The following is a 25,138-nucleotide window of genomic DNA, read 5'->3' as shown; positions in this document are numbered from 1 at the left end:
CAACAGGTGCGCTGCTGTTTTCAGTTTAGAAGGCACTTTCTTGTTTGTCCTCGACCGTCCGGACTTCTCCCATCCGTTCTGTCTCACTCCCCGTGGGTGGGCAAAGTGGCTCAGGGTGCAGCTGAGCAGAGCAGCCTGCCCCGGCCCCTCGGCTGCAAACCCAGGACGGGCATCGGCGTCCCTGGGCTCCGCGGCTCCGGGCTGGGCCATCCTCTTCCCTCCAGAGGCCGGGTCCTCGGGGGCACTGAGCGGCTGCCTCCTGCTTGGACGCCTGCACTTCCTGGCTGGGGTCCCAGGGGCCCAGGACCATGCCCTGCTGGCTTGTGGCCAACAAGGACAAGTGAGCCTGGTCCCCAAGCAAGGCTGTCCAGTCACCCCAACGCCCTCAGCCTGGCTCAGCTACGAGGCTGGAGAAGCAGGCTGGAGGGCAGGAGTGGGGTGGAGGTGGGCAGGAGGGGCGCAGAGGCTGCCAAAGGCAGGGCACAGAGCCCAGGCTGGAGCCAGGACACCCGAGCCCTCACGCCTGCTCAGCTGGGCGCTCACTGCACCGACGTGCGCCTCGGCTTTCCCGCTTGCAAAATGGATAGACTCATCCCTTCCCTGCCTGCATGACAGTTGTGATGCAAAGGAGCTCTCCTGCAAACCCAAGAGGCCATCCTCAGAGGACAGAGCGCAAGCCAGATGTGAGGGGCGGTGCTGTCCCCTGGGGTCCCTGCTGCCTGGTCCCAGGATTGGGAGGGGGGTGCAGCATGGCTGGGGGGTGTGCTGGGCCCTGGGGTTGCACTCTGCTTTCATCTCCCCCTGGCTGTTGACCTCGGGCTGGTCCCCTCACCTGTCGGAGCTTCAGTTGCCCATCTGTAAAGTGGGGTGACGGGCCATGGCTTGGTGGCGGGCATTTTTGTGTCTTTTACTTAGGGCTCCGTGACTATAGCTGCAATGTGGTTTGTGCAAGGGAAGGTTTAAAACGAGTCGAGGAAAATGTATTAGGGTATCCTCCCTCCTTGGAAGAAAAGGGAGAGAAGAGATGAAGGTGGGAAAGAGGACAAGCAAGCAGCAGCAAAATGCTTCTTGCGGGCGGGGATTACACAGGATTAGGCTCATGTGGCACCTGGCAAGGGGCCTGGCGCGTGGGGTGCTGCCCTGGGGGGCGGCCCTCGGCTTCATCTCTCAAGGGCTGGCCGGGGCCTCTGGAGGCTCAGCTGCAGCTCCTGGCCTGGGTTTCACACAGAGCGCTGCAAAGGCAGCTGCTCCCTGCACTTGCTCTGCTGGGAACAGGAGCTCCCACGCAGAGAAACGCACCCTTCGAGAGGGCTGTGGGGGGGGTCCCTGCGTCTGCCTTCCAGATACCCTCTCTCCAACGTGCCCTGCTCAGAGGCCACGGCGCATCTGGGCTCCACGTGGAAAGCCGTGCAGATCAGCTAATGCCTTGCCCAGCAGCCACCCCCTGCTAACTGAGTTGTTCCATTTATTTACGAGATGTCACACCCAATTAGCGGGGTCAGGCAGCTGCTGCATGCTGCTCTCAGAGCCGCCTGCCTGCAGGTCAGCCGTGGCACCCCCACCCTTGGCACCACCTCGTGGGGCTCTGGAGTGCAAGTGGCCTCCGAGACCAGCCTCAGGGACCTAGTTGTGTTAGGACCTCCAAGCACCCAGCCATCCAAATCGCCCTGGCCTGTAGGGCACCTCGTTCATGCTCACCCATCTACCCTCAGCCCCAGCCAGCTTAAGTGGCCTTCAGCTGAGCCTCTGGGTGGTCACTTGCGGGTGGGTCTCATCAGTGGAAAGAACATCGGGCTCAGTTGTTCAGCTGCTCTGTGGCCTTGGCCAAGTGCCTGCCCCTCTCTGTGCCTTCCCCCATGAGGTGACTGTGCACAGAGACTGAGCAGTGTGACATGTGCAGGATGGACCTGGTTCACACCCCAGCTCAGCCACTGAGCCGCACAGCCCTGGGTGCATTACTCCAGCTCCCTCGTTTGTGAAGGGAGGTGGTGGCAGCTTGCAGGGCTGCTGTCAAGTTTAGAAACAATTTACACAGGGTACCCGTTATGAAGCAAGTGCCTCTTTCAAGACTGCTATTGCTATTCATGCTCTGGCCTCTTTATGGTTCTTTGTTTCTCCTATGAGGTCCGTGAGTGTAGAAACAACTACTTGCTCCCCTTGGGAAGCCGAAAGTGGCACAAAATCTCGACCACACAGGAAATGATGGGTGAGCAGGTAACTGCCTGAAGGATGGGCCACCTGGCTGTGCAGGCCGGCTCCCTGACGGCTCCAGAACGGGTCATCAGTGGCACATGGAGGGGCCAGGGCTCAGCATGCGGCAAGCCTGGCCAGCCTCTGCTGGTCAGGGTTGGAGCACAGATGTGACTCAGAGGCAGAAGCCTCCCTCGCCGTGGCTGCTACTGGACACGAACACCCCACTGTCATCGTCACTTCACCCCCTCCAAAAGCCTGCCATCTCTACAACTCCTTGGGAGAGCTGGGCTTCATCCAATGGCTCCTGAGTGAGTTGGGCAGAAACAGGGCACACCGATACCTAACTGGGCATCAGGGGAGCCATCCACATGTCAACTCATTGCCCATCAATGCATCTGTGAGTCACATGATCCATCCATCCATCCATCCATCCATCCATCCATCCATCCATCCATCCATCCATCCATCCATCCATCCTCCCTCAAAAGAATCAATTCATCCATCCTTTCTGCCCACCTACCCATTTATCCATTCACTACTTTATCTGCCACTCATCATCCATTGACCCATGCACCTGTCTACCCATCCATCCAGTTCATTTATCCAGTCACCCATCCATCCAGGAATTTGCCCATTCATTCATCCATCCATCATCTACGCCCACCCTGCCACCCGTATACCCACCAACTACCCCTCCATATGTCCTTCCATCTGTCCCTTATCAAGCCACCTCTCAGGCCCCCCTTCACCCTCTCCTACACCATGCTTGGGTCCACTCCTGGGTGGAGCCCTGCTGGCTTCTGCTGCCAAGGAGCTTTCCCCAAGGAGCTCAGCCTGGTGGGAGACCTGACATAGGCAACAAAGGGCCTACACTCAGTGGAGAGAGTGGGATGCCCCTTGGGTGCTCAGAAAGCACCCAGAGATGGGGGTGCTCAGGCAGGCACCTGGGGGAGGCTGCTGAGCAGGGAATCAGCTGATCTGCATGTCCTCTCGCGTGGAGCCCGGGCGTGCCTGTGACCTCCGAGTAAGGAATATTGTGGAGTGAAGGCGCCAGCGCCACCAGGGCCGAGGCAGGGAGGGGGAGGCCCCGGAGGACAGACGGGCAGCAGGGAATGGGGAGAATGAAGGATGCCAGCCCTGGTGAGAAGCGGGGGGGAGGAAGGGAGGGTGGTTGCGGAGGTGAGGCAGGCTCAGTCTCCAGCCTGCGCAGCCCCCCTCCAGCCAGAGGCGCGCACGGCCAACACATCCGTCATCTGCGGGGCACGCAGACATGCTCGCCTTTCTCTCCTGATTAAGTTACGGGGCGCCTGAGAATCCACAGGCCCCAGCCAGCCGCGGCTGCCCTCTGGGGCAGCTGTGGAGCAGACGGACATCAGCGCAGAGATCTGTCTGCCTGGGGTGCGGGGTGGGGGGACCACAGAGGACCGGGGGGATGGTCTGTCTCCACTCACAAAGGTGCCACTATCTGGCCCAAAGGCAGAACCCTCTGCCGGCCCCAGGTCTCACTCCCCGGCCATGGCATGTGTGCGCGTGTGTGCGTGGCAAGGCGGTCCCCGGCCTTCCCTCTGCTCCAGCAGTCACTACTGAGCGTGCACCGTTCTACGGAGGCAGCCAGGTGAAGTGACACCTGCATCCAGGTCACACGGATGCCATGGAGGAGCTGGGCTGGTCAGCAGGGCCTCCACCCATGCTGGAGCCAGGGGACAGCCCAGGGTGGCCCGGTGAGGAGTCAAGGAGCGGATTCCTGGTAAGGCTGGGCCTGACGTGGAGACAAGGAGCTGAGAGTGGCCTGGCGGTAGCTCTGGGCCTGGCACCTGGAGAGCCACGGAGAGGGGCGGTGGGACTGTGTTGTTGGGGGCGGGGTCACGGCTGCGGCCCCTGTGGGTGGGGAGAACCCGGGTGAAAGGCAGAGCTGGGGGAGCGCGGCAGAGCCGCCCGGAGGCGGAGGGGGGCGGCGCGTCGTCTGGTTTCTGTTCTGACCGACGGTGCGCGGAGGCCTAATTGGCGTTGGAGGGCTGCTCGGGCTGGGTTCAATCTGTAACAAGTCTTCTTCAATTTCCTCTCCTCAGACCCGCGCGGGCTCCTGGGACTGCTAGGCTCGGTGCTAATGAGAGGACGCACGTCCCCCGTTCCAGCGCCAGCGCCGCGTTCCAGCGGCTGCCCCTCGGGAGGCTCCGTCCGGAGCGCAGGCTGGGTGGAGCGAGGGAAGGTGGGGGGGCGGGAGGGGGCAGTGCCTTGCCCTGCGGGGTCCCGTGGCCGCCCTGAGTCCAGCCTGGCTCGAGCGGGCCTGGGTTACCTGAGCTCCCCGCCAGGTCCGCCCACGCCGTGGCGGGCCGGGGCGCCAGCACGCCCTCCCCTTCCTGGAGACGCCAAGGTCCGCGGGCATCACCGTGTGAGCTGACCCCCCGCCAGGCGCCAGGGCCGGGCTCGGTGCTTCACCCGCCACATCCCCACAGCTGCCTGCGACGTAGGCCTGCTCAGCCCCGTTGGACATGTGGGGAAACTGAGGCCCAGAGAAATGAAGCGACTAGCTGGAGGGCCCACCGCGGGAGTGTGGGATTTGGGCCAGTCTGATGCCAAACGCCGTGCCTTCTCCGCCAGACCGGCTCCTTCCCAGGGTGAAATAACCTGTGCAAAGAGGACACCCTGCAAGGCTGCTGGGAGGCTGCGCCCAGGGAGTGGGGGCGGCAGGGGAGGTGGGTGCGCCACTCCGGCCCGCTTCTGGGGGTGCCCCACAGGCTTCACTCCATCTTAACTTGGGCTACTGAAGCCTCGGTTAGGGGCTTCCCATCCCTGACAGGAGGGGGTACTTGCGGATGAGCTGCCGCTTAGGCATGGGATGAGCCGCGTACAGGACTGAGGGGCTGCATTGTGGGCTGTGTGACTTCAAGCTACTTGCTTCCCCTCTCTGTGCCTCAGTTAACCTTTCCTGAAAGAGGACCTAATTTCCCGGAACACGTTCTTCCCTGCGTCTTTTAGAGAACAGCCGGAGTAGAGTGGTGGGGGAGCTTACACATGGGAAGAGAGGTGGTCAGGAGGAGATCTTAGTGCTAGGCACTTGGCTGCACCCTCACAACAGCCCAGAGAGGGCTCAACACCAGCCTAAGTCACACAGCTGGGAAGGGAGAGGCAGGCGGAGGGCAGCCGGCCTTCCCGCTCAGGTGCAGATGATCCCAGCAGTTGTCCTCACTAGGCGGATGGACAGGGAGTTGGGGACACCAGCCCTTGCCCAGGGCCAGCACCACCGAGCAGCTGCCCCACCCCAGCAGAGGCTGGCACCGCTCACTGGCTCTGGCCCTCTCGTCTGCCTGCCCCGTGCCAGCGTATCCCCGCTTCACAGGCCGGGAGGGGTCTGTGAGCCCGCGCCCCGCCTGCCCACCTGCTTGATGCACTGCAGCCGGTCGTTGGTCTGCTGGATGTGCCTGTCCATGGAATTCATTCTGGCCGCTTCGCCGGGCCCTACCCGAGAGCCATGAACGGTGTCCAGCCTGTGGAGAGAGAGGACAGAGGCGTCACCGGGGGGGAGGCCTGGCCTGCCGACCGCGACCCCAGCTCCCAGCTGCCCCCTGCCCAACAGTGACACGCCCGCCTCGGGGGCCCCGGCGCGTTCCAGGGCACTGCGCGTGCCGTGGCCGCCCCAGCCTCCCAGCCTGCCCTTCCCGTGCTGCGGGGCCCGGGGTCACAGCCAGAACGCCCCATCTGCGCCGCGGGCAGGACGCGCTCCAGGGCGTTCTCCGCGGGGGCTGGTGTGAGCACGAGGCACGTCCACCTGTGGGATATGGACACCTCTATATGCGCGCTAGGGGCGGCGGGGGTCCTGCAGCCCTGCCCTGACTCCTGGCTTCTCGGCGTGGCCGTGTGCATCTGTGTGCACGCTTGTGCGTGCATGGGGCCGGCCACGTGGCCGCCTCGACCGCCACGCGGTGGGAGCAGCTCTCCTGCCGGGGCCACCTCCCCTCCCCTGTGCCCGAGCACTCTGCACATCACGAAACACTTGCAGTTCCACTTTTCCTCTTTGCCCTCCTGACAAGAAGGGTGGGTGGGAATGAGCACCGCCCAGATAAGGAGACCGAGGCCCAAAGAGGGGTGACCCCGGGGCATCAGTGTCTGAGCCCAAACCAGGAACTGGGGCTCTTTCTTCTGCACGGGGTGAGCCCTCGGGGTCTTTGGGCGTCACGGGCACCAGGCTCACCCCTTGAGGGTGAGCGAGGGACTTGGGGTCATTAACATCAGCATGACTCGAGAGAGGTTCTGGAAAGGCCCAGGAGTTCTCCGGCCCCTGCTGGGAGGCCACGACAACAAAGGCAGAGCAAAAGGGGTGGGGGGAGAGAAAGACCGCCTCTCATTTCCCCTGGCTCAGGTGTGCATCTCTTGAACCAAAGCAGAAGTCCCCAGGCCAGGCCGGTGGGCTGCAGAAGCACGAGCCAGACACAGGCTCGGGGACAAGGGGACCCCCTGACCCCTCAGCCAGCTGCCCCTTGAAAGGCCCTCACCTGCGGCCATGCCTCGAGAGGTCCCGGGTGCTGGGGGGCACTGCCTGTGGGCCAGGCACCTGCATTCTCTCCTTTACTCTCCACGCTTGCCCTCCAAGGCTGGAATCATCTCCATTTTACAGAAGAGGAAACCGAGGCCCTGAGACCTGCCAAGGTCCCACAGCTAGTGAGAGTCCGGGCTGCACCTGTCTGCCTCTGCTTTCTAAGGCCTGGCTCCTTACCGCCAGCTAGTAGTGCCTTCCCTGCGGGAACAGCCACCACTGTCCCCGCACCCCCACCCCTGGCCTTTGGGAGGAGAGTTCGCTGCCCCTGCAAGGCGCTTTCGACTCCACAGCGCCTTTGAAACGCTTCTTATTTCATTTGTGCTTGCAAGGGAAATTTGTTTGCATGGCTCAAACCCTAAAAGGTCCACAAGGGTAGCCAGTGAAAGCCACTCTCCCTGCCCCCAGCCCCCAGGTGCCACCAACCTCTTCATGTCTTTTCAGGGACTTTCAAAATATAGAAGCAAATACCTATGTGTGTTCTCCCCGCTGACTTTTTAACCGGAAACAGTGGCATTCTATGTGCGTTACTCTGAACCTGGCTTATTTCCTCTTAATAATATATCTTAAAGATGATTCCACGTGAAGCCGTAAACAGCTTTTATGTTTTACAAACGGTGCACAGCATTCCAAGGTCCGGGCGGATGAATGATTTATCCAGCTAACATCCCGAGCTGGGCTAGGCCCGGAGGCCCCAGGCGAGGCCCCTTGGCTCCGGGGGCTCACGCTCCAGCCGGGTGTGATGGACCCTGAAGCTGTGTCCAAATCTTTATTAACGCAAACAGTGCTGCGGGAAAACCCGGTTATATCGGCGCCATCAGACGCGTGTGAGTTCATCTAGAGAACATACTCTTGGAAGCAGCGTTGCTGGGTCATTTGGGCCATGCTGATGCTGAGAGGCCTTCTGGATTTGCTTTATCTCGGAGCTTTCCAGCAAAAATGTGGAGGTGGGGGTCGTGCTCCATGTTCATTTTTCCTCCCCTCACTCCGCCAACCATCTCCCAGCTCCCTTCCCCCCCCACCCACTCACACATCTGTCCACTCAGATAGCCAACTGCTCCTCCACCCACCATCCATCCCTCCAAAGGGCTGCAGTCCATCCGTCCACCCGTCCACCCACGCATCCGAGCGTCTTTAGGCTCTGCTTGCTCGTGCACACCTGCCTCCACGTGCCCAGCAAAGACTTCTTAATCCTACTGATGTGGGGACCAGTGCTAGATCTGCGGGGCAAGATGAAACACTTTTCTCGTCTTTGAAGAACTCTTGGTCCGAGCCCCCGTTCACTGCAGGCCTCCCATTAGCTGACTGTTGAGTTCCTCCAAGTCAGGTGCCGCAGGCTCTAGGCATGCAGAGACGCTGCTCGTACATCCCAACGACAGACGAGGAGACTGAGGCTCGGAGAGGTTATAGCGGCTGGGGTTGGAGCCAGGTCCAGAATCCTGGCTTTCCCATCACACCCCAAACTCTTTTCTTTTTTTAATGTTCATAACAGTTTTATTCATATAATAAAAAACTGGGAAATGATCAGATTTAGATTACAAATAACCGAAACATTTCCATAATCTGAATTTCAGACATCCTTCTCATACAGTAACACCTCCTAACTCTTTCAATTTAATTCTTCCAGTATCTCAAATCCTATTTCTTCTCTTTTCCTTTTTTTTGTCTTTATTCATTTTTTTAAATTACATTCAGAAAATAAGAGGTCTCCATACACCCCCCACCCCCCTCACCCCACTCCTCCCCCCATAGCAACATTCTCCTCCATCATCATGAGACATTCATTGCACTTGGTGAATACATCTCTGGGCACCTCTGCACCTCATGGTCAATGGTCCACACCATAGCCCACACTCTCCCACAGTTCACCCAGTGGGCATGGGAGGACATACAATGTCCGGTAACTGTCCCTGCAGCACCACCCAGGACAACTCCAAGTCCCGAAAACGCCCCCACATCTCATCTCTTCCTCCCATTCCCTACCCCCAGCAGCCACCATGGCCACCTTCTCCACACCAATGCCACATTTTCTTCCATTACTAATCACAATAGTTCATGAATGAAATATCTGTAAGTCCACTCTAATCCATACTCTATCTCTCCATCCTGTGGACCTTGGAATGGTTGTGTCCACTCCACATCTATATCAAGAGGGGGCTTAGATTCCACAAGGATGCTGGGTGCAATCCTCCTGCTTTCCGTTGTAGGCACTCTTGGCTCCATGGTATGGTGGTTGACCTTCTTCAACTACACGTTAGCTGGGTACACCCCAAACTCTTGAACCCACACTGGGGAGGAGCCAGAGGCCACGGCTGGAGGCTGCTGTGGTCCTGCGGGTGTGGGGGGCGGGAGGCAGGGCGAGGGCGTGGACCCCCTCAGCTACTCCCTGCAGAGAGCAGCTGTCTGCTCCTCCTCTTACCTGCACATGGCCCTCCGGCCAGGCACCTGGGGGCCAGGATGCAACCACGAGGGGGGAAGCGGGAGCTGGGGAGGGGCAGAGGGGAGCCAGAGCCCTCTTCGAGGGTCTCCTAGGCGCCGTGTGGTGCACAGGGAATGGAGAAGGCCCACTCCCCCTGGGCAAACAGCACTGGCAGGGTCCCGATAAAGAGGGCAGTTTCCACAGCCTGGTGTCAGGATTCCACGCCAGAGGGGCCCCGTAAACAAAGGCCTGGGTCAGCTCAGCTCCTGGCCTGAGGGGCCCGAAGGGAAGTACAAAGAAAGCCCAGGCCTCTGCCTGCCTTTATCCCCGTCCCCTGGCCACAGCCCACCAGGACAAAGGGCCTGCGGGGGCCCGAGCGGCCAGCAGGGGGCGCTGGTGACAAGCCTAAGCGTCCAGAGGGTTAGAAACCGGCCAGGAGGCGGCTCCCGGGACCCCACCTCCCAGGAGCACCTGGAACCCCAGCCAGAAGGGGCTTGGAGCTTCCCGGCTCTTCTGGGCCCGCTTTCCCCATTTGTAGAACAGGATGGAGAGGGAGCAGGGAACGGGTGGCCAAGGAACGTCTCCCAGATTGGGTGTGGCATCTGGCTGCGGGTTAGAGGCTCAGGAGGGCTTGACAAGTGCTTGTTGAGTGACTGACGGTTTCTGGAGGCTGCGGGAGCTGGGCCCACCCAGGGAAGCCCTGAGCCTGCACCAGCAGCTACCTCGGGCCCGGATGCTCTGCTCTCCTGCCGAGCCACAGCAGCGGGGCTGCCGGTCTCATCTGAGGAAGCACTTTCCTGCAGCAAGCAGCGAAGTGGGAAGACGAGCCTGCCCAGCTTGGGCTGGTCTCCACGCCTCTCTAGGGGCCAGGCTGGCTTCTGGATTCAAAGGCGCCCAGGATATCCACAGTCGAAGGTGCTCTGAGCCCGCACTCACCCCAACACTTCAGTGGTTTTATTTCGGGGAGCCCGAGGCCCAGACATGACTTGTCCAGGGCCAAATGGCAAATCAGGGCTGGGACCAGATCGCGGGGCTTTTCTCCCAGGCCAGGGCTCCCTCGCGACCGGCGCTGGGGGCTGGAGGGAGGCATCACCGGACCCCAGGGAGAACTGTGGGTCCCATGCTTCTTAGTCCAGAAAAGTACAAAATGTCCGGCTGCTTCCAAAGCCACCCACAGCTGAGTGACATTTTTAAACTGCTGAGATCAGTGGTGGAAAACTGGAGCACGCCAGGGCCGTTGACACCAGAAGGGACATGGCTAGAGGCCCCAGCCCCTGCGGAGAGAGGGTCAGCCCCGGAAGGTAAGGGTCCCAGGGATGGAGGAGGGGCGCCAGGGTGAAGGAGTCTTGGGAGTCAGCTAGCCATTTGTTCCACACCTGCTGTGTTTCTGGTGCCAAGCCAGGCACTTGCATTACCAATTTAAATCCACAAAAGTTCAGAGAGGTGAAGTGATTTGCTCAAGGTCACACAGGAGGCTGCTGAGCTGAGATTCAAACCCTCCTCTAAATGTGTCTTTCTTTCCACTCTCCCAACCTGGAGGTCAGAGCTCCCCTGAATAGTCCAAGCCAGGCTGGGACTGAGCCCAAAAAGATGTCCTCTTGTTCCCACCAGCCAGTCCAAGCTGTCCACTTGCTCCCAAGGCCACCCCGATGCCCCTCCCTGCTCGGCTGGCCGGCACGTGGACTGGAGGGTGTTTGGTGGCCGGCAGAGGTCGCCCTCCGCTGCAGGACCGCCTGCTCGGGGCCTGCTCGGGCCCCGGCTGCTTCTCGCTCACGCCTGGTCTCCCTGACTTTACAAGTTTCTACAAATCCTCCGCGGCTGTGCCGCTCCAGCGCCCGCCGCTGCCCGCCGCCCTCCCAATCTGGGGGTGCTCTAGGTCTGACCCCGGGCCGACCCAGGGCTGGAGCCCCCCCTCTGAATGGGAGGTGGGCTCCGGAGTCCACCCCCAGCCCTGCCCCTGCCCTGGAAGCCCTGGCTCTGGCCCTCTGCCGTCTGAGCAGCCACAAGCTGGCAGGCAATGCAGCCCGGAGGGGAGCCCGGAGCCACCCTTGCTCGGCCACTCTCCTGCTGTGTGACTTGGGCAGGAAGGTTAGCCCCTCCAAGCCTCAGTTTCCCCATCTGGGAAAAAAGGGCTGGGCTGGCCAGCCGTTCGGAGCCCTTCTGAGCCCAGCACCTTAGGGTTTCCGCGTCGGGCGCTCCAGCTGTTTGGAAAGCTCCACCTCCACAAGCGTAGGATACTTGGCTCTGAAACTGCAAGGCCTGTCCCAGGGCAGGCCGCGGGGAGCCTGCAGGCCCGGGGAACTCCGGGAGCACCACTCTCCCAGGGCAGCCCGAGACCGCAGACGCGGCCGCTTTCTCGGCTAGGCCTTGGCCCCGCGCCGTCCGCCCGGCTCCACGGCGTGCACGGCAGCTGGCGGTGCACTTGGGGCGGCTGGCCTTCCCGACGCCCGGGCGGGCTCTCGCAGGGCGGGCTGAGCTCCCAGCGCCCGCTTCGTGCCACCCAGCACGGCGCTGGCCGAGGCGCCCTCAGCCGTGCCACTGCAGGAGACGTGTTCAAGAAGAGTTAGCTGCTACAGCTGCTCTACTGTACCTAGAAGGCCAAGAGCTGAGAGGGCCCTGGGGACCCCCTAGTGCCTTGCCCTCGTGTGGCAGGATGCGGGGCAGAGGGCAAGGACTGGCCCCTAACCTCCGAGAGCTGAGCAGAGCTGGAAACCCACCCGGATGTTCTAAGTGGGGCCCTGGATCGTCTCCTGTTCTGAAAGATTGGGGGCGGCAAGTGGGCCCCGGTGGGCTCCTCCCAGGGAGGGGGTGTGGGTGCTCTTAGCCGCCTGGGGGATATGGAGTCCTGGAGGCAGCTCCCTGGGGAGGCTGCTGAGTTGACTGGCACAGTGGGTTTTATTTTTCCCGTCTGAGGCCAAACTAGTGAAAACACACGCACCTAGGAGGAGGGAGGGGCGTTGCACGCACGCACATACACACCCGTTTGCGCACTGAAGAGCAGGCCCGTGCACACACCTGAGCGCCAGCACAGAGGCTCTCGAGCAGGCACACCTCGTGACGGCTCGCACAGGCCCGTGGCGGGGTGCCCCGGGGAGCCGTGTGAGCAGCGCTGTGCAGACACGACTCCATCACGAGGCACTCCGTGGCTGCGCAGAACCGATGGCAGGGCGGGGGCTGCGCGCAGAGACATCACCAGGGCGGGTGGGCTTGGGACCGGCCCACTGTTCAGCTTGGTGGGCGCCCAGGGGACCCGACGTCAGCCCCTTAACCGGCCCTTAGACTCCGGGAGGCGCAGACACCAGGACCCGCGTTCGGCAGCGGCCCGCCTCCCTCGCCTGTGCCAGCGGCAGGCAGGCGCCTCCCCGGCCTGGCCCCAACCCGCCGCCACCCATGTCCTCGGCTTGGGGCTGCCCCACAGCTCCATGCCATTGCTGCATGGCCCTCGGCCCAGCATGCCTGGCCCCCTCCTCCCTGAGGGCCCAGTTGGCTGGCACCCTCTTTCCTGATTTCCCCAGCACAGATGGTCACACCGCTCCTGTCCCCAGTGTCCTTGCCATGCGCCTCCATCTCAGAGGTATCAGGCAGCAGTGGGCCTCCCCATCAGCCCTACGTCTTCCAGCTCGGGGTCTCCAGAGCCTAGCCCCAGGCCTGGCACCCAGCAGGTGCCCAGCGGATGGACGGACGGACGGCCGTCCTGGGGGTGCACTGGACCCGGGGCGGCGAGAGCTGAGAACCCGGCGACACAGCCCTAATCAGAGGACTCAGGCCCAAAGAGTGACACCCACCCCACCAGCGGAACCAGGCCCATCTCAGATGGTCCATGGGCAGAACGTTTAACAGTGAAGTTCTGAACTAGAACAACTATTGCCGGCGAATTCGTGGCTACTGTTATTTAGGATGAAGCTAAACTAGGGAGTGACGGCCGACTTAAGAGGACTTAAAGAGACTTTTTTAAAGGAGATACCAGAAATGGAACCTAGGACCTCATAGTGAGAGGCAGGTGCTCAACCACCGAGCCCCACCCTCTCCTCAAAAGAGACATTTTTAATCTCTTATGGACAGGAAGCCGGTGGCTGAGGTTGGGGAAGCACTGACCTAGGCTAAGGCTTTCCTTATCTTAAAGGTGAAGGGATAGCTCAGAAAGGTGGCCTCTGGTCCCTGCCTGTGCAGAGCAGGCTGAGTGAATGGATCACCTCCAACCCTCAGGAACCCACCCAGCCCCGAGGCAGACGGCAGACGGAGGAGAAGCTGTTGGTGGGCATTCAATGCAGACAGGAGGAGGGCGATTAGGGCTCTGCCCCAGGAAAGGTGAGAAGGGCAGGGGGAGGGAGACAGGGAAAGGGAGAGGGAGGGAGGCCTTGTGTACGGGTCCAGGTGGGGGGCAGGCCCCGAGAGCCACAGCTTCCTGGCCAGGAGGCTGCGGAGGCCCCCTTCCCTGCGGGGGCCTGTGTCCTGACCTGTCAATCAGGAGGTCACCCCCCTCCTGCCTGCCCCACACAGCGACACCTGACAGCCTGTCCTGGATCCTGCCGCTGATGCAGGTGGAAGCAAGGACTTACCGGGGAGAACACATGTCGCTGCTGCCCACTGTCCTGGCCCCATGCCGCCGGGAATCCAGAATTCCAGCTGCACTTGGAGACATGTGACCCTTAGCAGGCCCAGGCCATGCCCTTGAGGCCGACCTTCCCGCCATCCTCAGGCCACATTCCAGAGCCCAGACCTCACAGTGAACTTCCTCTGACAGCGTCTCTCCTCTAAGGTTCTGGCCTGGACAAGGCCGCCTGGGTTTTCTCTTCTCTCCAAGAATCTGCCCTTCCTTTTTGTTTCCTCCAAGCTAAAGGGGAAACTGAACAACTATTGAACCTACGTGTGCCAGACACTAGATTCTCTACTTCTATCACCTCACTGAAGCCTCAGAACTCTACTGCAATGTTATAATTATCATCACCATACCGCAGTTGAAGAAATGAAGGTCCAGTGGCTTGCTCGAGGCCGTGCTCCTGAGAAGTGGACTTGAACCCAGGTCTGACTACAAAGCCCAAGAGGTTTTCCTGAATCACGCTCTCCATGGGGATGTGGCAGGCCTCATCCCCTGGCCCTAGCTGCCCTGAGCAGGAGGAAAGAGACCGTCAGTGCTCTGGCAGGCTGGACAGTGCAGAGATGAGGACCCACAGGCCTGCCTGACGCTGTCCAGTGCTGGGCCCGAGCCGCACCCTAGCACGGCTGTGCTCGGGCAGTGGCCCTGACCTGGCTTTGTCTCAAGGCATTTGCCTGTGATTCCAAAGGCCCAGATGCCACAGAATGGGGAGGGGAGGGAGGGTGGAAATAGTTACCTGAGGGTTCTCAGAAGGTGAGGGGTGGGATGAGACTGGAGATGGAGGCAGGACCCCTCACCACCAGGTAGTATCCTCCCCTGAACCCTCGAGGGACAAGCTGTGTACCCCACGGGAAACCTGAAAACACATCTACCTGCCTGCTGAGAGCTGATGCCGACAGAAGCCAAACTCACGCTGGCTGCCTGCTGGCCAGATGCCCCGGCTGAACAAGGCACGCCACTCTTTACAAAGCTGTCAGGACCTCGTCTCACCCTACCTTGGATATAGCCCAGCGGTTAAGGGCACTGGGTGGCCTGGGTTCAAATACTGGCTCTGCCCACTGCTAGCTTCTGCCACACTCTGTGTGCCTCAGTTTCCCCATCCACAAGGGAAGCAGTAATAATAGTACCTACTTCACAGGCTGTGTCTGTTCACTGAGCCTGTGGCTCCAAAACCCCCAGCACAGCCCAGGCGCCCACGTCACCCCACCACGTGTGCGATGCCCACCCGACTGCACAACATAAGCCAAGGCCAGACCGACCCCTAGAGCTCAGCACCACCTGTCCGGGCACTCCAGAGTCAAACTGTTTTTTAACCTGGCAGCACGAGCCCCTGCAGAAGCTCAGTTTATAACACAGTGATGGGGGCTTGCTCTGGATGTAGGGTAGGCCCTCACACAGGCACCCACTTAACTGAACACAGGGCAGCAGTGGGCACAGGTGGGTGAGGCCGGAGAGGGAGGCGGGTCCTGCGCCCACCCGCCCGAATGCCAGGCTGAGGAGGCGGACGGACTCTGCTCCAGGAGCAAAGGCCAGCTGCGGAATGCTCTGGAAGGAAGAGGGGAAGGGCGCTTCAGAGCTCCAGGGAGGGCCAACCCCGTGCCCCTCGGCGGCACAGCACAGGGCCCGGGACCTGGCACGGCATCTGTGCTGAGCACCCACGCGGAGCCCACCTGGGACGGGCTGTGTCTCTGAACGGAGGTGGGGAGACCAGACCGGAAGCCGCTGCTGTGTTCTGGGCAGAAGGAGGAAGCTGGCTGGGCCGCCCCGGGTGGCGCTGCCCGCGTCCCATTCCACAGAGGCTGGGCCAGGAGGCCTCCCTGGAGGAGGAGTCCACGGTCAGATTCATCCCATTTGGGGAAAGCCGCTTCTTCTGTCTTCCTCTGGGAGGTTACCCAGGCGCATCGGCCTGCGCCAGGCCTTGGAAAACTGGTGTTTCCCAAAGGTACGGGGTTCGCCGAGCACATATTAAAATGCCACAGAACTAGTTTTCCCTGGAACTCGCTTTGAAAAGCCCAATCTAAGGGGAGTGGCTGTGGGTGGAGAGGAGGGGAGAGAGTGCAGAGGCAGAGGGGCAGACCGGGGACTGGACGGCTCGCAGGGTGGACCTGTGCAGAAGAGGAGTGCGGGGCGTTCCCGTCAAGGTCTGAGCCCCCTCCCTCCCCAGGCCTGGGGCCCTGGCTTCCAAGTCCAAGAGCAGGTCCAGCTTGATAAAAACCACTGCAACCTCAGGTACGGGCAACAGCCCAAACCTGCCGGAGGGCCCCACGCGCCACCCTCCCGTCCAGCAAGGTGGAGAGTAGGGGCTCAGGCTACTTCCCCGAAGGGCGCGGAAGGTCATATGAGCTACGGGGAGGGAGAGAGGCGTCTTCTGGGCGGGCTGGCCCCGCCCCTGCCCCTCCGCCCAGGCAAAGAACTGTAAAGGGGCTGGCCGAGGGGTCTGGGCAGCTGGAGCACCCCCCCCATGCCGTGGGGCGGGCAGCCCTCCACAGCACGCGGAAATCTCAGTTCATAATTCACAACGACGATGGGAACAATAAGCGCGTCATTCATTAAGATGCCACTGTGTGCCAGGCTGCACATTTGGCATTTTACGTGAATGATCGCTGTAACAATCCAGACCAAAGCAGAACGCTTAGCGCCGCCTACAGATGGCTGAAAATGGTGGAGGAACCTGCCCAAGTCCACACCGCCAGGCAGCCGCAAAGCCGGACTCCGAACCTGGGTCTACGCGGGCCTCCGAGCCCATGTCTATGCCCTAAGCCAAGCGGTCTCCACCGCGTACCGCCTCGTGAGTCCCGGGGGACGCCCTGCAGCCCGTCAAGCCCGCCCTGGGGACCACTCTGTGCCTGGCAGCCCCAGGCCGGGTTGGACATGCGACAAGGGGCCCGCCGTCGCCAGGGGCCTCCTGGCCTGGGTGAGCAGGTCGGCCTGCGTGCAGCGCTGTGGGCGCCCAAGCTGGCCTCTCTGGGCCCCCTGTTCCTCAGCCGCTGGAAGCTGGTGTTGACCGAGATGCCACCAGCTTCTCCCTCGACCTCCCAGGCGCTGGGGAAGGCGGGAGGGTGCTGGGCGGCTGTCTGCACCAGGCCCCTAATTCTGGCAGCCACAAGCGAGGCACGCACCCCTCTTCTCAGTTTACACACAAGGACATTGGAGCCCGGGGAGGCGATGCCACCTGCCCAAGGTCACACAGCTGGCTGGGGGGGTTGCTGGGGATCAGAACCCAGGCCAGTTTGACTCCTGTAAGGGCTCCGGCCCCATCAGGCAGCACACGGGCACACTCCACCTTGGCAGGGCTGGGATGGGGAGGGGCGAGAAAAGGAGATGCAGCTTCCTGCCCAGCCCGGCCCATGTCCCCACAGGACTACACTCTGCCCCTCACTCTCTGGGGACCCAGGGCAGGGCTGGGGGCAACCCCACAGGCTTCCTGGAAGAAGAGTGCCAGGGGTGTAGGCCCACAGCAGAGGCAGTGTGGCTGGGGCAGAGGGCCAAGACGTGGGGCTGGGCAGGGATGGGGCAGGGCAGGCCTGTCTTATTTTGGAAATAAAACCACATGCCCAGTGCCCTTTGCACCAGGCCCGTCTGCCCAGCTGGGTAGCACTGGGGTCCTTCTTAAGGGAGAAGGTATTAAAATGAACCCGGACACTCACAATTCATCTGCTTTTTAATTAAGTTGCCTTGCCGCCTTAAGTGATTCCCTGCTTACGCTCATTCTTTTGAAAATTCCAAAGTGCTATTTCTGACCTGTGATTTACGATTGCCGTACGTCTCTATAAGCAGTGTTTTAGCTTAAGTGGCAGTTGCATATTAATTACAAAGTTAATTATGTGCTGTGTAATCATGCTGTAATTCATTAGTTTACTCTACACTCTGAGAGCCTCCTGCTAATAGCAAGATCTGACACAGGGTTTCAGGAATTACCAATGATGCACTGGAAATCCAAAAAGGGGCCGAAACGGACTTGAGACCCCACCTAGGTACCTCCTCGGAACCCATCTGCTTTCGCTGCATCCGGGTCTTTGTGTCCTGCACGCTGTTCAGACGTACGGAAGCTGGACCTGCGGCTGCCAGGGTCCCTAGCAGACCTGCCACCTGGAGAGCACGCTGGCCGCAAACCAGAGGCTGTTGATTTCAATGGAAAACCTGGCCGTGTCTTGTTTTTCCCCCACGGAAGGGCAGCGACAGAGCAGGATTTGTTTAAAATTACTTATGGAGCAGAGAGTCGTTACTAGGTGAAAAATTAATTGCTCAGATCACCAAAACAAAGCGGCCCTGGAAACACGGCCCACGAGGCAGACCTGGGAGGGGCCTTGGAAGGGTTCAGGTCCCAGGCAGCCAACCAGACGGGGAGACGGACGCCCCCAAAGCAGAGGGGTGTGCTTGGGATCTGGACCAAGGCCTCTTCCCGGCTGATCCTCCTCTACCGAGTCTTCAAAGCACCTGGGGGTCCCAGGGTAGCCGCGGTTCTCGGCGCCCCCTCCTGCTCTGCCCCCGTCGTCACCCACGGCATTGTTGGGTCTGGCTCTGAATCCTGGCTCTTCTCCTTGGACAATCCTGAAACCTCGCCGAGGCACAGCCCCCCTCCTCTTGCACAGGGATCAGGTGTGGGTGGGAAGGAAGTGAGTCAGTGCCAGGCCCTCTTCTACCTTGCCTGCTCTGGGGTTCTTCTAGAGGATTCTTTTCTAACATCTCTTCCGAGGCCTAGTGTTGTCAGCCACTGAAAAACCACCCCTGATCCTCCAATGGCATTTAACAGGCAAGGAGAAGAAAGACAGAAGCTGCTCCTAAAAGCCTCTCAGTCTCTGTGCAAATCCGCAGGGTCATATTTCAAGCCACTGTTGCATGAGGGGATACGGAGGCTGTGACCTACGGGACATAGTGATCTGGTGGCAGAGACCCTCTGCACTCCAAATATAAACCTGCTTGTTTTATTTTTGCTGACAGCTGAATGAAAGAAAAAAAAAAAAGGCATGCAAGTCCTTCCCTTTCTGGCTCCTGCCAGCAAGAGGGAGAGAAGAACTTGCAGCCCCAGCTGGCACGGGAGGAAGGTACGTAAGGAAAAACAAAACATGTCCTTGTGCGATGGTGGAATGTTTAAAAAAGAGGTGAAAAGCCCAAGGTCAGGGGTGGATTTCGTTTTCTACCATTTCAGCAGGCTCAGGGAGGAGGCAGGATGCTGCCGACTCAACAGTTTCTGGGGGAGTCAGTTTTGGAGGGAACTCATTTTCTTGGGGTGGGGGGGAGCATCTTAACAGCCAACGTGCTGCGGTTTCCTTTCCTGGGAACACATTGGTTTCCCTGGCAACAGAGACGTCCAGCCTCCCAAGTTCTGACAGGAGACCAAGGCTTGGCCTGGGATGCGCCCGGCCATTACCCACGGCCAAGGCCTCAGCCCCCTGCTCGCCCAGGCAGTGAGCAGGGGGGAGAGCTGCAAAACTGTCTGCTTGGCAAAAACATGGGCACCAGTGCCCGTCTCTTCCCCTTGTGCTTGTGCAAGCAGCTACTCATCCCCAGAGCATGTCTTTCTGGAGCCTTCTGGCCAAGCAGGTAAAAATGCCAGAAACAGTTTGGAAACAGGCCGGCATTAGATGGCACCGGAGGAAGCAGTGAGGAGCTGGGGGGGGGGGGGGGGGGGAGGCTGATAGGGCAGCCCAGGCTGGGCCTCCTGTCCAGCACCCTTCTGTCCTTGTGTTGCTGGCACGGTGGGGAGGGGGGCGGTTCTGGATCAGGAAAGAGCTAGTCTCAGTTTCCAAAGCCAGTTCCCTCCACCCAAGCCTGCTCCAGAGGCATCTCGTGGCTTTTAGAGCCCATCATCCCAGAGAGAAAATACTTAAAGGTCTGGCCTGGGAAAATGCAATTCCTGCATTAGTGTGGAAGGGCGTGGGGCAGGGGTGAGTGGGAGGCGGGGAGGGAGAGGAGGAGGAGGGGCAGCCACTGGGCACGGCACAAGTGTTCAGCATGCATCTCGTCGAGCTCGCTCTCCAGCCGCCTGGGGCAGCAGGAGCAATTTCCCCCTGTGGAGGGAATCGAGGGGTTAAGTGACTTGCCCAAGGCCACCCAGTAAGTGAGTGAGTGGCAGAGCCATGAGTCACTCCTGCCAGCCGCCAGGCGGCATTCACGGGCAGGGGGGCAGAGCAGGACAGCAGGGAGAGGACAGCGTTCTGGGTAGCAGCGTACTCGCTCCGCGGATGCTGCGAGGGAAGGCAGGTTCCTAGAACTTCCCTCTCTGCTCCCCTCTCCAGCCTGTGCCTCTCGCATGCACATCCTGCACGCTGTCCCACCCCGGGAAGAGGGGCCGTGGAGCAGAGCCACCTGGAGGCACCGCCGCAGAGGTCCCGGTCGCTTAGGCCCAGGCCCACCTCGAGGCCCTGCTGACCCTGGCTGACGTTTCCTAAGGCCTGAGAGTGCAGGTTTCTCCCCTTTAAGCGCATGGCAACCCCAAGAAGTAGGTAGCAACAGCCCCTTTTAGAGGAGCGGGACTGGAGGCTCGGTAATATGTTCAGGTGGGCACAACCGGCAAGAGGCTGAGCTGGGATTCAAGCCCTGGCTGATGCCAAATCCCAAATATACTTTTTAACGATGATGGTAACAAGCGACAGTAATAATGATGGTAAGAGCTCACATTTCCTACTCTACATGCTTTACATGCATTACACTGTTTTCTTTTCTCAACTACCCTATAAAATCGACTAAAAGTAGCCCCATTTCACATACGGGGAAACCAAGGCACTGGGCTCTGGAAGCCAGATGGTCAAGGATACAGTTGGTAAGTCGTGGGGCTTGGGTTTGAACCCAGCCCGGTGGACTCCAGGGCTCCCACGAGCGACCCAGATGACATGCTGTTTGTCCAGCCACTGGGGCGCTGGGCTCTTCTGCTTCCGCCCAGCCTGGTGTGCTGCTGGATGGTTCTGGGACCTTGTAAGGCCTGGCAGCAGTTGGGGGCCTGTGATTTTCCCTTCCTCGAGCTCAGCTCCCTGGAGAACACCTTCTCCTGCCTTGGGAGAAGGTCAGGTAGACCCTGGTCTGTGTCTCTGTGTGCAGCTGCGAGTGCGTGCAGGTCTGTGAGCACGCGCACGAGTGAGCATGTGTGTGTGCGTGCCTCAGGCCTGAGCTGCACCCAGGCCGTGTGTGCGGCTGATTTGTAACCCTTGGAGAAAACAGAATTGCAAATCTTGCCTACAAATCTTCCTTATCGAGGCACTTGGGACAGGCAGACACGTTGTGAATTCCAAGAACAGGCAGGCCTCCGCCTGGCCTGGGCTCCCCAAGCGCCCGCTCTCAGGGCCCGCTGTGGGCCCTGGTGACCCAGCCACCCATGGGAAGGCGCTGTGAGACTCCCCTCCTCGGAATGCTCGCTGCTGCCCTGCCACAAAGCCCCACCTGGCACAGGACATCTGTCTCTCCTGGCGGGTCCCACCTCTCCAATGCCCATATTCCAGCCTCCCTGCTCAGGCAGGCAGAGGACAGGGGCCCTCTGGCATCTACAGAACTGAGAGAAGAAGAAGATGTGCTCCTGGGCACCTATCGTGTCAGCTCCTATGCCAAGAGCTTTGGGTTGATCTCATTTACCACCACAGCCACCCTGGGAGGGGGGCTCAGAGAGGGAGGGGAGGGGGGCTCAGAGAGGGAGGGGAGAGGAGGCTCAGAGAGGGGAGGAGGGCTCAGAGAGGGAGGGGAGGGGGGCTCAGAGAGGGGAGGGGAGGCTCAGAGGGGAGGGGAGGGGGGCTCAGAGGGGAGGGGAGGGGGGCTCAGAGAGGGGAGGGGAGGGGGGCTCAGAGAGGGGAGGGGAGGGGGGCTCAGAGAGGGGAGGGGAGGGGGCTCAGAGAGGGAGGGGAGGGGGGCTCGAGAGAGGAGGAGGGCTCAGAGAGGGGAGGGGGGCTCAGAGAGGGAGGGGAGAGGAGGCTCAGAGAGGGGAGAAGGGCTCAGAGAGGGAGGGGAGGGGGGCTCAGAGAGGGGGAGGGGAGGCTCAGAGGGGAGGGGAGGGGGGCTCAGAGAGGGGAGGGGAGGGGGGCTCAGAGAGGGGAGGGGGGCTCAGAGAGGGAGGGGAGGGGGGGCTCGAGAGAGGAGGAGGGCTCAGAGAGGGGAGGGGGGCTCAGAGAGGGGAGGAGAGGGGAGGGGAGGCTCAGAGAGGGAGGGGAGGGGGGCTCCAAGAGGGGAGGGGAGGGGGTCTCGGGGGGGGTAACTTGGGCCCCGTGTCTGGGTCTGGGCTGCCCGACCCTGGGACACTGCTTGGAACCCCTCCACTGGGTCCCCTCAAATCGCGCAGCAGAGGCTCCACTTATCCTGGCTGAAAGTCCCCAGAGACACTGGCACCGAGACCTTCACTCCATTTCCTCAGTTGGGGGATAATGAGAAGGGCCCTCCCGATTCCAGCAGATGTGGACACTGCGAGATGCGTACACACCCAGCCCCAGGAGCACCGTGGTGGGGACAGAAAAGGGACGGAGGAGCTCTGCCCCCAACCTGGCCCCGCAGCCAGCCGCGGCCTCTTCTGCAAACCCCACGGGCAGCCTCGTGAGGTTCCAATGTGCACGGCACCCAGCACCCTGGCCCACTCAGAGGTCACTACCCGCCTCCCCCTGCGGGGGGAGGGTGGGCAGCGGACAGGGGAAGGGCCAGGAAGAGGTGGGTTGGGCCCAGTCTTGGCTCTGTCCTACCTGCTGCGTGACCTGAGGCCAGTCCACTGCGCTTTCTGAGTTTTGGCCTTTTATCTGGAAAATGGGCCATGCTTGGCTGTAGGACTGTTGGGAGGATTAAGTTAAATAAGAAAGAGCTATCCCTTGGCCCTCAGCATTGGCTCAATGCATTCTCCTTTAGAAAGACACACACACACACACACGTGCGAGCACAGAAGCCTGGGTCACGTTTGGGTGCTGGATTCCCATCGCGGCCCAAGCCGCCCCACGGACCCGCCCGCCCTCCCGCGAGGTGTCTCTGTGGCTGGCGCGAGGGTGAGCGCCCCAGCTCCTCCTCCTCCAGCTCCGACGCGCTCAGCCTCCAACCTATAATCCTCGCTGGGGAAAATGACAGCCTTGCCCGGCAGCCTGGCCCGGCGGCCGCCTTCGGCCGGCACACGAGGTGGGCGGTGGCTGCCGTGGTGGCTGGGAGGCGGCCCGGACACGCAGCCGCCGAGTCAGGGGAGGTCAAGGGCGGGCTGGTGGCCTTGGGGCGGCGGAGGTGGACCAGGGAAGCGGCACAAAGGCCCCTCTGAGGCCAGCGGGGGCCAGGGAGGAGTTGGGACCCCAGAACTCTGCCATCAAGGTGAGGGCATGGGGTCTGGACCCACGCCAGGCGGGCTGGGCCCCCGGAGGTGGCAAGGCAGGGGGCTGGCCCGAGGGTTTGCATTTGGGGAAGCGGCGAACACACTGATCCCTGGGCTCGGCCCACCCTCTGGGGGTCTGCCTTTTAGTAAGTGCCCCCAGGATCTGGTTGCCGCTGGCTGCTTGGGACCCCGGGGGTCTCCTCTGCCCCTGCCTGCGCCTGCCTTCCCCTTGGCGGCCCCCAGCACGCGGCGGGGGTCAGGCCCCAGTGTGCCCTCAGCCCCCCCCATCACATCTGCGGAGCGCACGGCTCACCGCCGGGGAGGCTCACAGCGTCCCCCCACAGGCAGGGCCACAGGACCGTCCCCAAGGTAGAGAGAGGAGCAATGCCCGCCAAAGGCCACGCCGCTGGGAGGCAGCAGAGCGGAGGGGCCAGGTCCATCTTGGTCATCGGCTCCCCCACGGGCCGCTCGGCCAGACTGGGGTCCGAGCTCTGCTCCCGCGCCCTCGCCGCCGAGGCCCGGCACGCCCCCGCCTCCTTCCCAAACCCACTCTCGCAGAGACCCTGGCCCTGGCCCCGGTGGGGCTGGGCTGGAGACCCAGGGCCACCTGGACTCTCTGTCCCGTCTCGGCGTGGAGCCTGGGGAAGATGCCCTCGTCACAGCAGGGAGCGGAGGGAGGCTGGATTTGTGGACGGGCGCTCTGGGTGGAGGGGACGGCCTCGGCGACGGCTTGGTGGGGTGGGCTGACTTGGAGGCTGGGGCCGAGCCCGGGTCTGGGCGGGCTTGGGGCTGAGGCTCGCTCTGAAAGGGCAGTCGCACGGGCATTCAGGAGCGCAGAGCAGAGGCCCTTGTCGCAGCTTCCCGGATGCCTCGGGGGCTCTGGAGCGCGGGCTGAGGCTACGTGCCCCCAGGGAGGCGGCAGCGTTCACTGGGGGGGGGCCAGCTCCAGCTCCCACACCACTGGGGGGTGGGGAAGGGGTGTGGCCAGCCTCCTCTGGCCCAGCCCCAGCTCAGGGCTGCAGGGCTTGGGTCTCCCTGGGGGTGCTGTCCTGAGACTTAAGCCCAGAGGTGACAGGCCCCGGGACAGAGGGGGCAGGCGGTCCCCAGGCCCTGGGGAGGGAAAAGCCCATCTGAGCCTTGACGCCTGGCTCGGGGGGCAGCTCGGGGCCGTGGGGACTGCCCCAGCCGGGGTCTGGAGCCAGGGCCGCCTGCCGTCTTAGCTCAGGCCCAGGGTGCGCGGGCTCAGACCCCCCGCTGTCACCCCTGGGCCACCCTCACCCCCAGTGTCCTGCTAAACTAGAGGCTGGAGGCTGCATCTCCTCTAAGAGGGTCGTGCTTGAGGACAGGGCCACCTAGATGGCCCTGAGGTCACCAGCTGTCCCGGTGTGCAGAGCCTGGCACCCTCGGGGCACCTCCTCAGCTGGCACCTCTGGACAGGCCAGCGGGAGGCCCGGGGCTGGTCTCTGCCAGGGAGCCGGCCCGCAGCCCCTCTCCTGGCTCCCCACGGGCCCCCCTTTCCTCTGCTCTCTCTGTCTGCCTCCACGATGGTGGGAGGCATTCTTCCCCGCCCCCCAGGGGATACCCCCCCCGCCCCAGAAGGGGGCAGATGGACAGACAGGTGGCCGGACAGGTGGACACGAGGCGTGCAGGCTCTGCTGCACGCCTGCCCGGGGGCGGCGGGCGGAGGCTGTGCGGGGCCTGCCCGCCCTGCCCTCGTCGGCGCTCTCTGCCCGCAGGCGGGGGACCCGCAGCCGGGGAGCGGGGCGCGCAGGCGGCGGCACGGCGGCGACGGCTCTCGTGGCCTGCCCACCTGGCGCGCCTGCTCACCCGCTGCCCGGTCCTCACGCGCCGCGGCCTCGCCAGCCGCTTCCCTGCCCCCTCGCGGGCCTGAGATGGCTGTCGCCATGGCAACCCTGCTCATTCAATCCGGGGATAATGAAGCCAATGTGTTTTTCATTTCCATGAGCTGGAGTGCAGAGCAGAGCGGGGGAGCGGGGGCTTTCCCCGCTCGGCTCCCCGCTCCCGGGGAAGAGGCAGCGAGGGGGGTCTGGTCAGTGGAGGGACAGGCACCGGGGGCGGCGGGGCGGTGACCCAGCGCCACCCACATCTCAGCTCACCAAAGCAGGCAGCTGGCTA

The 25,138-nt window shown here is 61.9% G+C and overlaps 1 protein-coding gene across 5 annotated transcripts in view; it reads right to left on the bottom strand.

Annotated features, from left to right (window-relative positions):
- ZMIZ1 (zinc finger MIZ-type containing 1) overlaps positions 1-25,138 on the bottom strand; it is a 221,723-nt gene that overhangs the window by 97,196 nt on the left and 99,389 nt on the right. For all 5 annotated transcript variants that reach the window (XM_058299307.2, XM_058299305.2, XM_058299306.2 and 2 more), the window contains one exon: positions 5,573-5,681. In XM_058299307.2, the coding sequence (XP_058155290.1) occupies positions 5,573-5,632 (60 nt within the window). In that variant the 5' untranslated portion in view covers positions 5,633-5,681. The remainder of the gene's footprint in view (positions 1-5,572; positions 5,682-25,138) is intronic.

This window comes from Dasypus novemcinctus, chromosome 6 (genome assembly GCF_030445035.2).
Source record: "Dasypus novemcinctus isolate mDasNov1 chromosome 6, mDasNov1.1.hap2, whole genome shotgun sequence".
In the NCBI taxonomy this organism is placed as follows: domain Eukaryota; kingdom Metazoa; phylum Chordata; class Mammalia; order Cingulata; family Dasypodidae; genus Dasypus; species Dasypus novemcinctus.
Note: the sequence above shows the minus strand (reverse complement) of the source record. Positions and strands in the feature narration are given on the sequence as shown.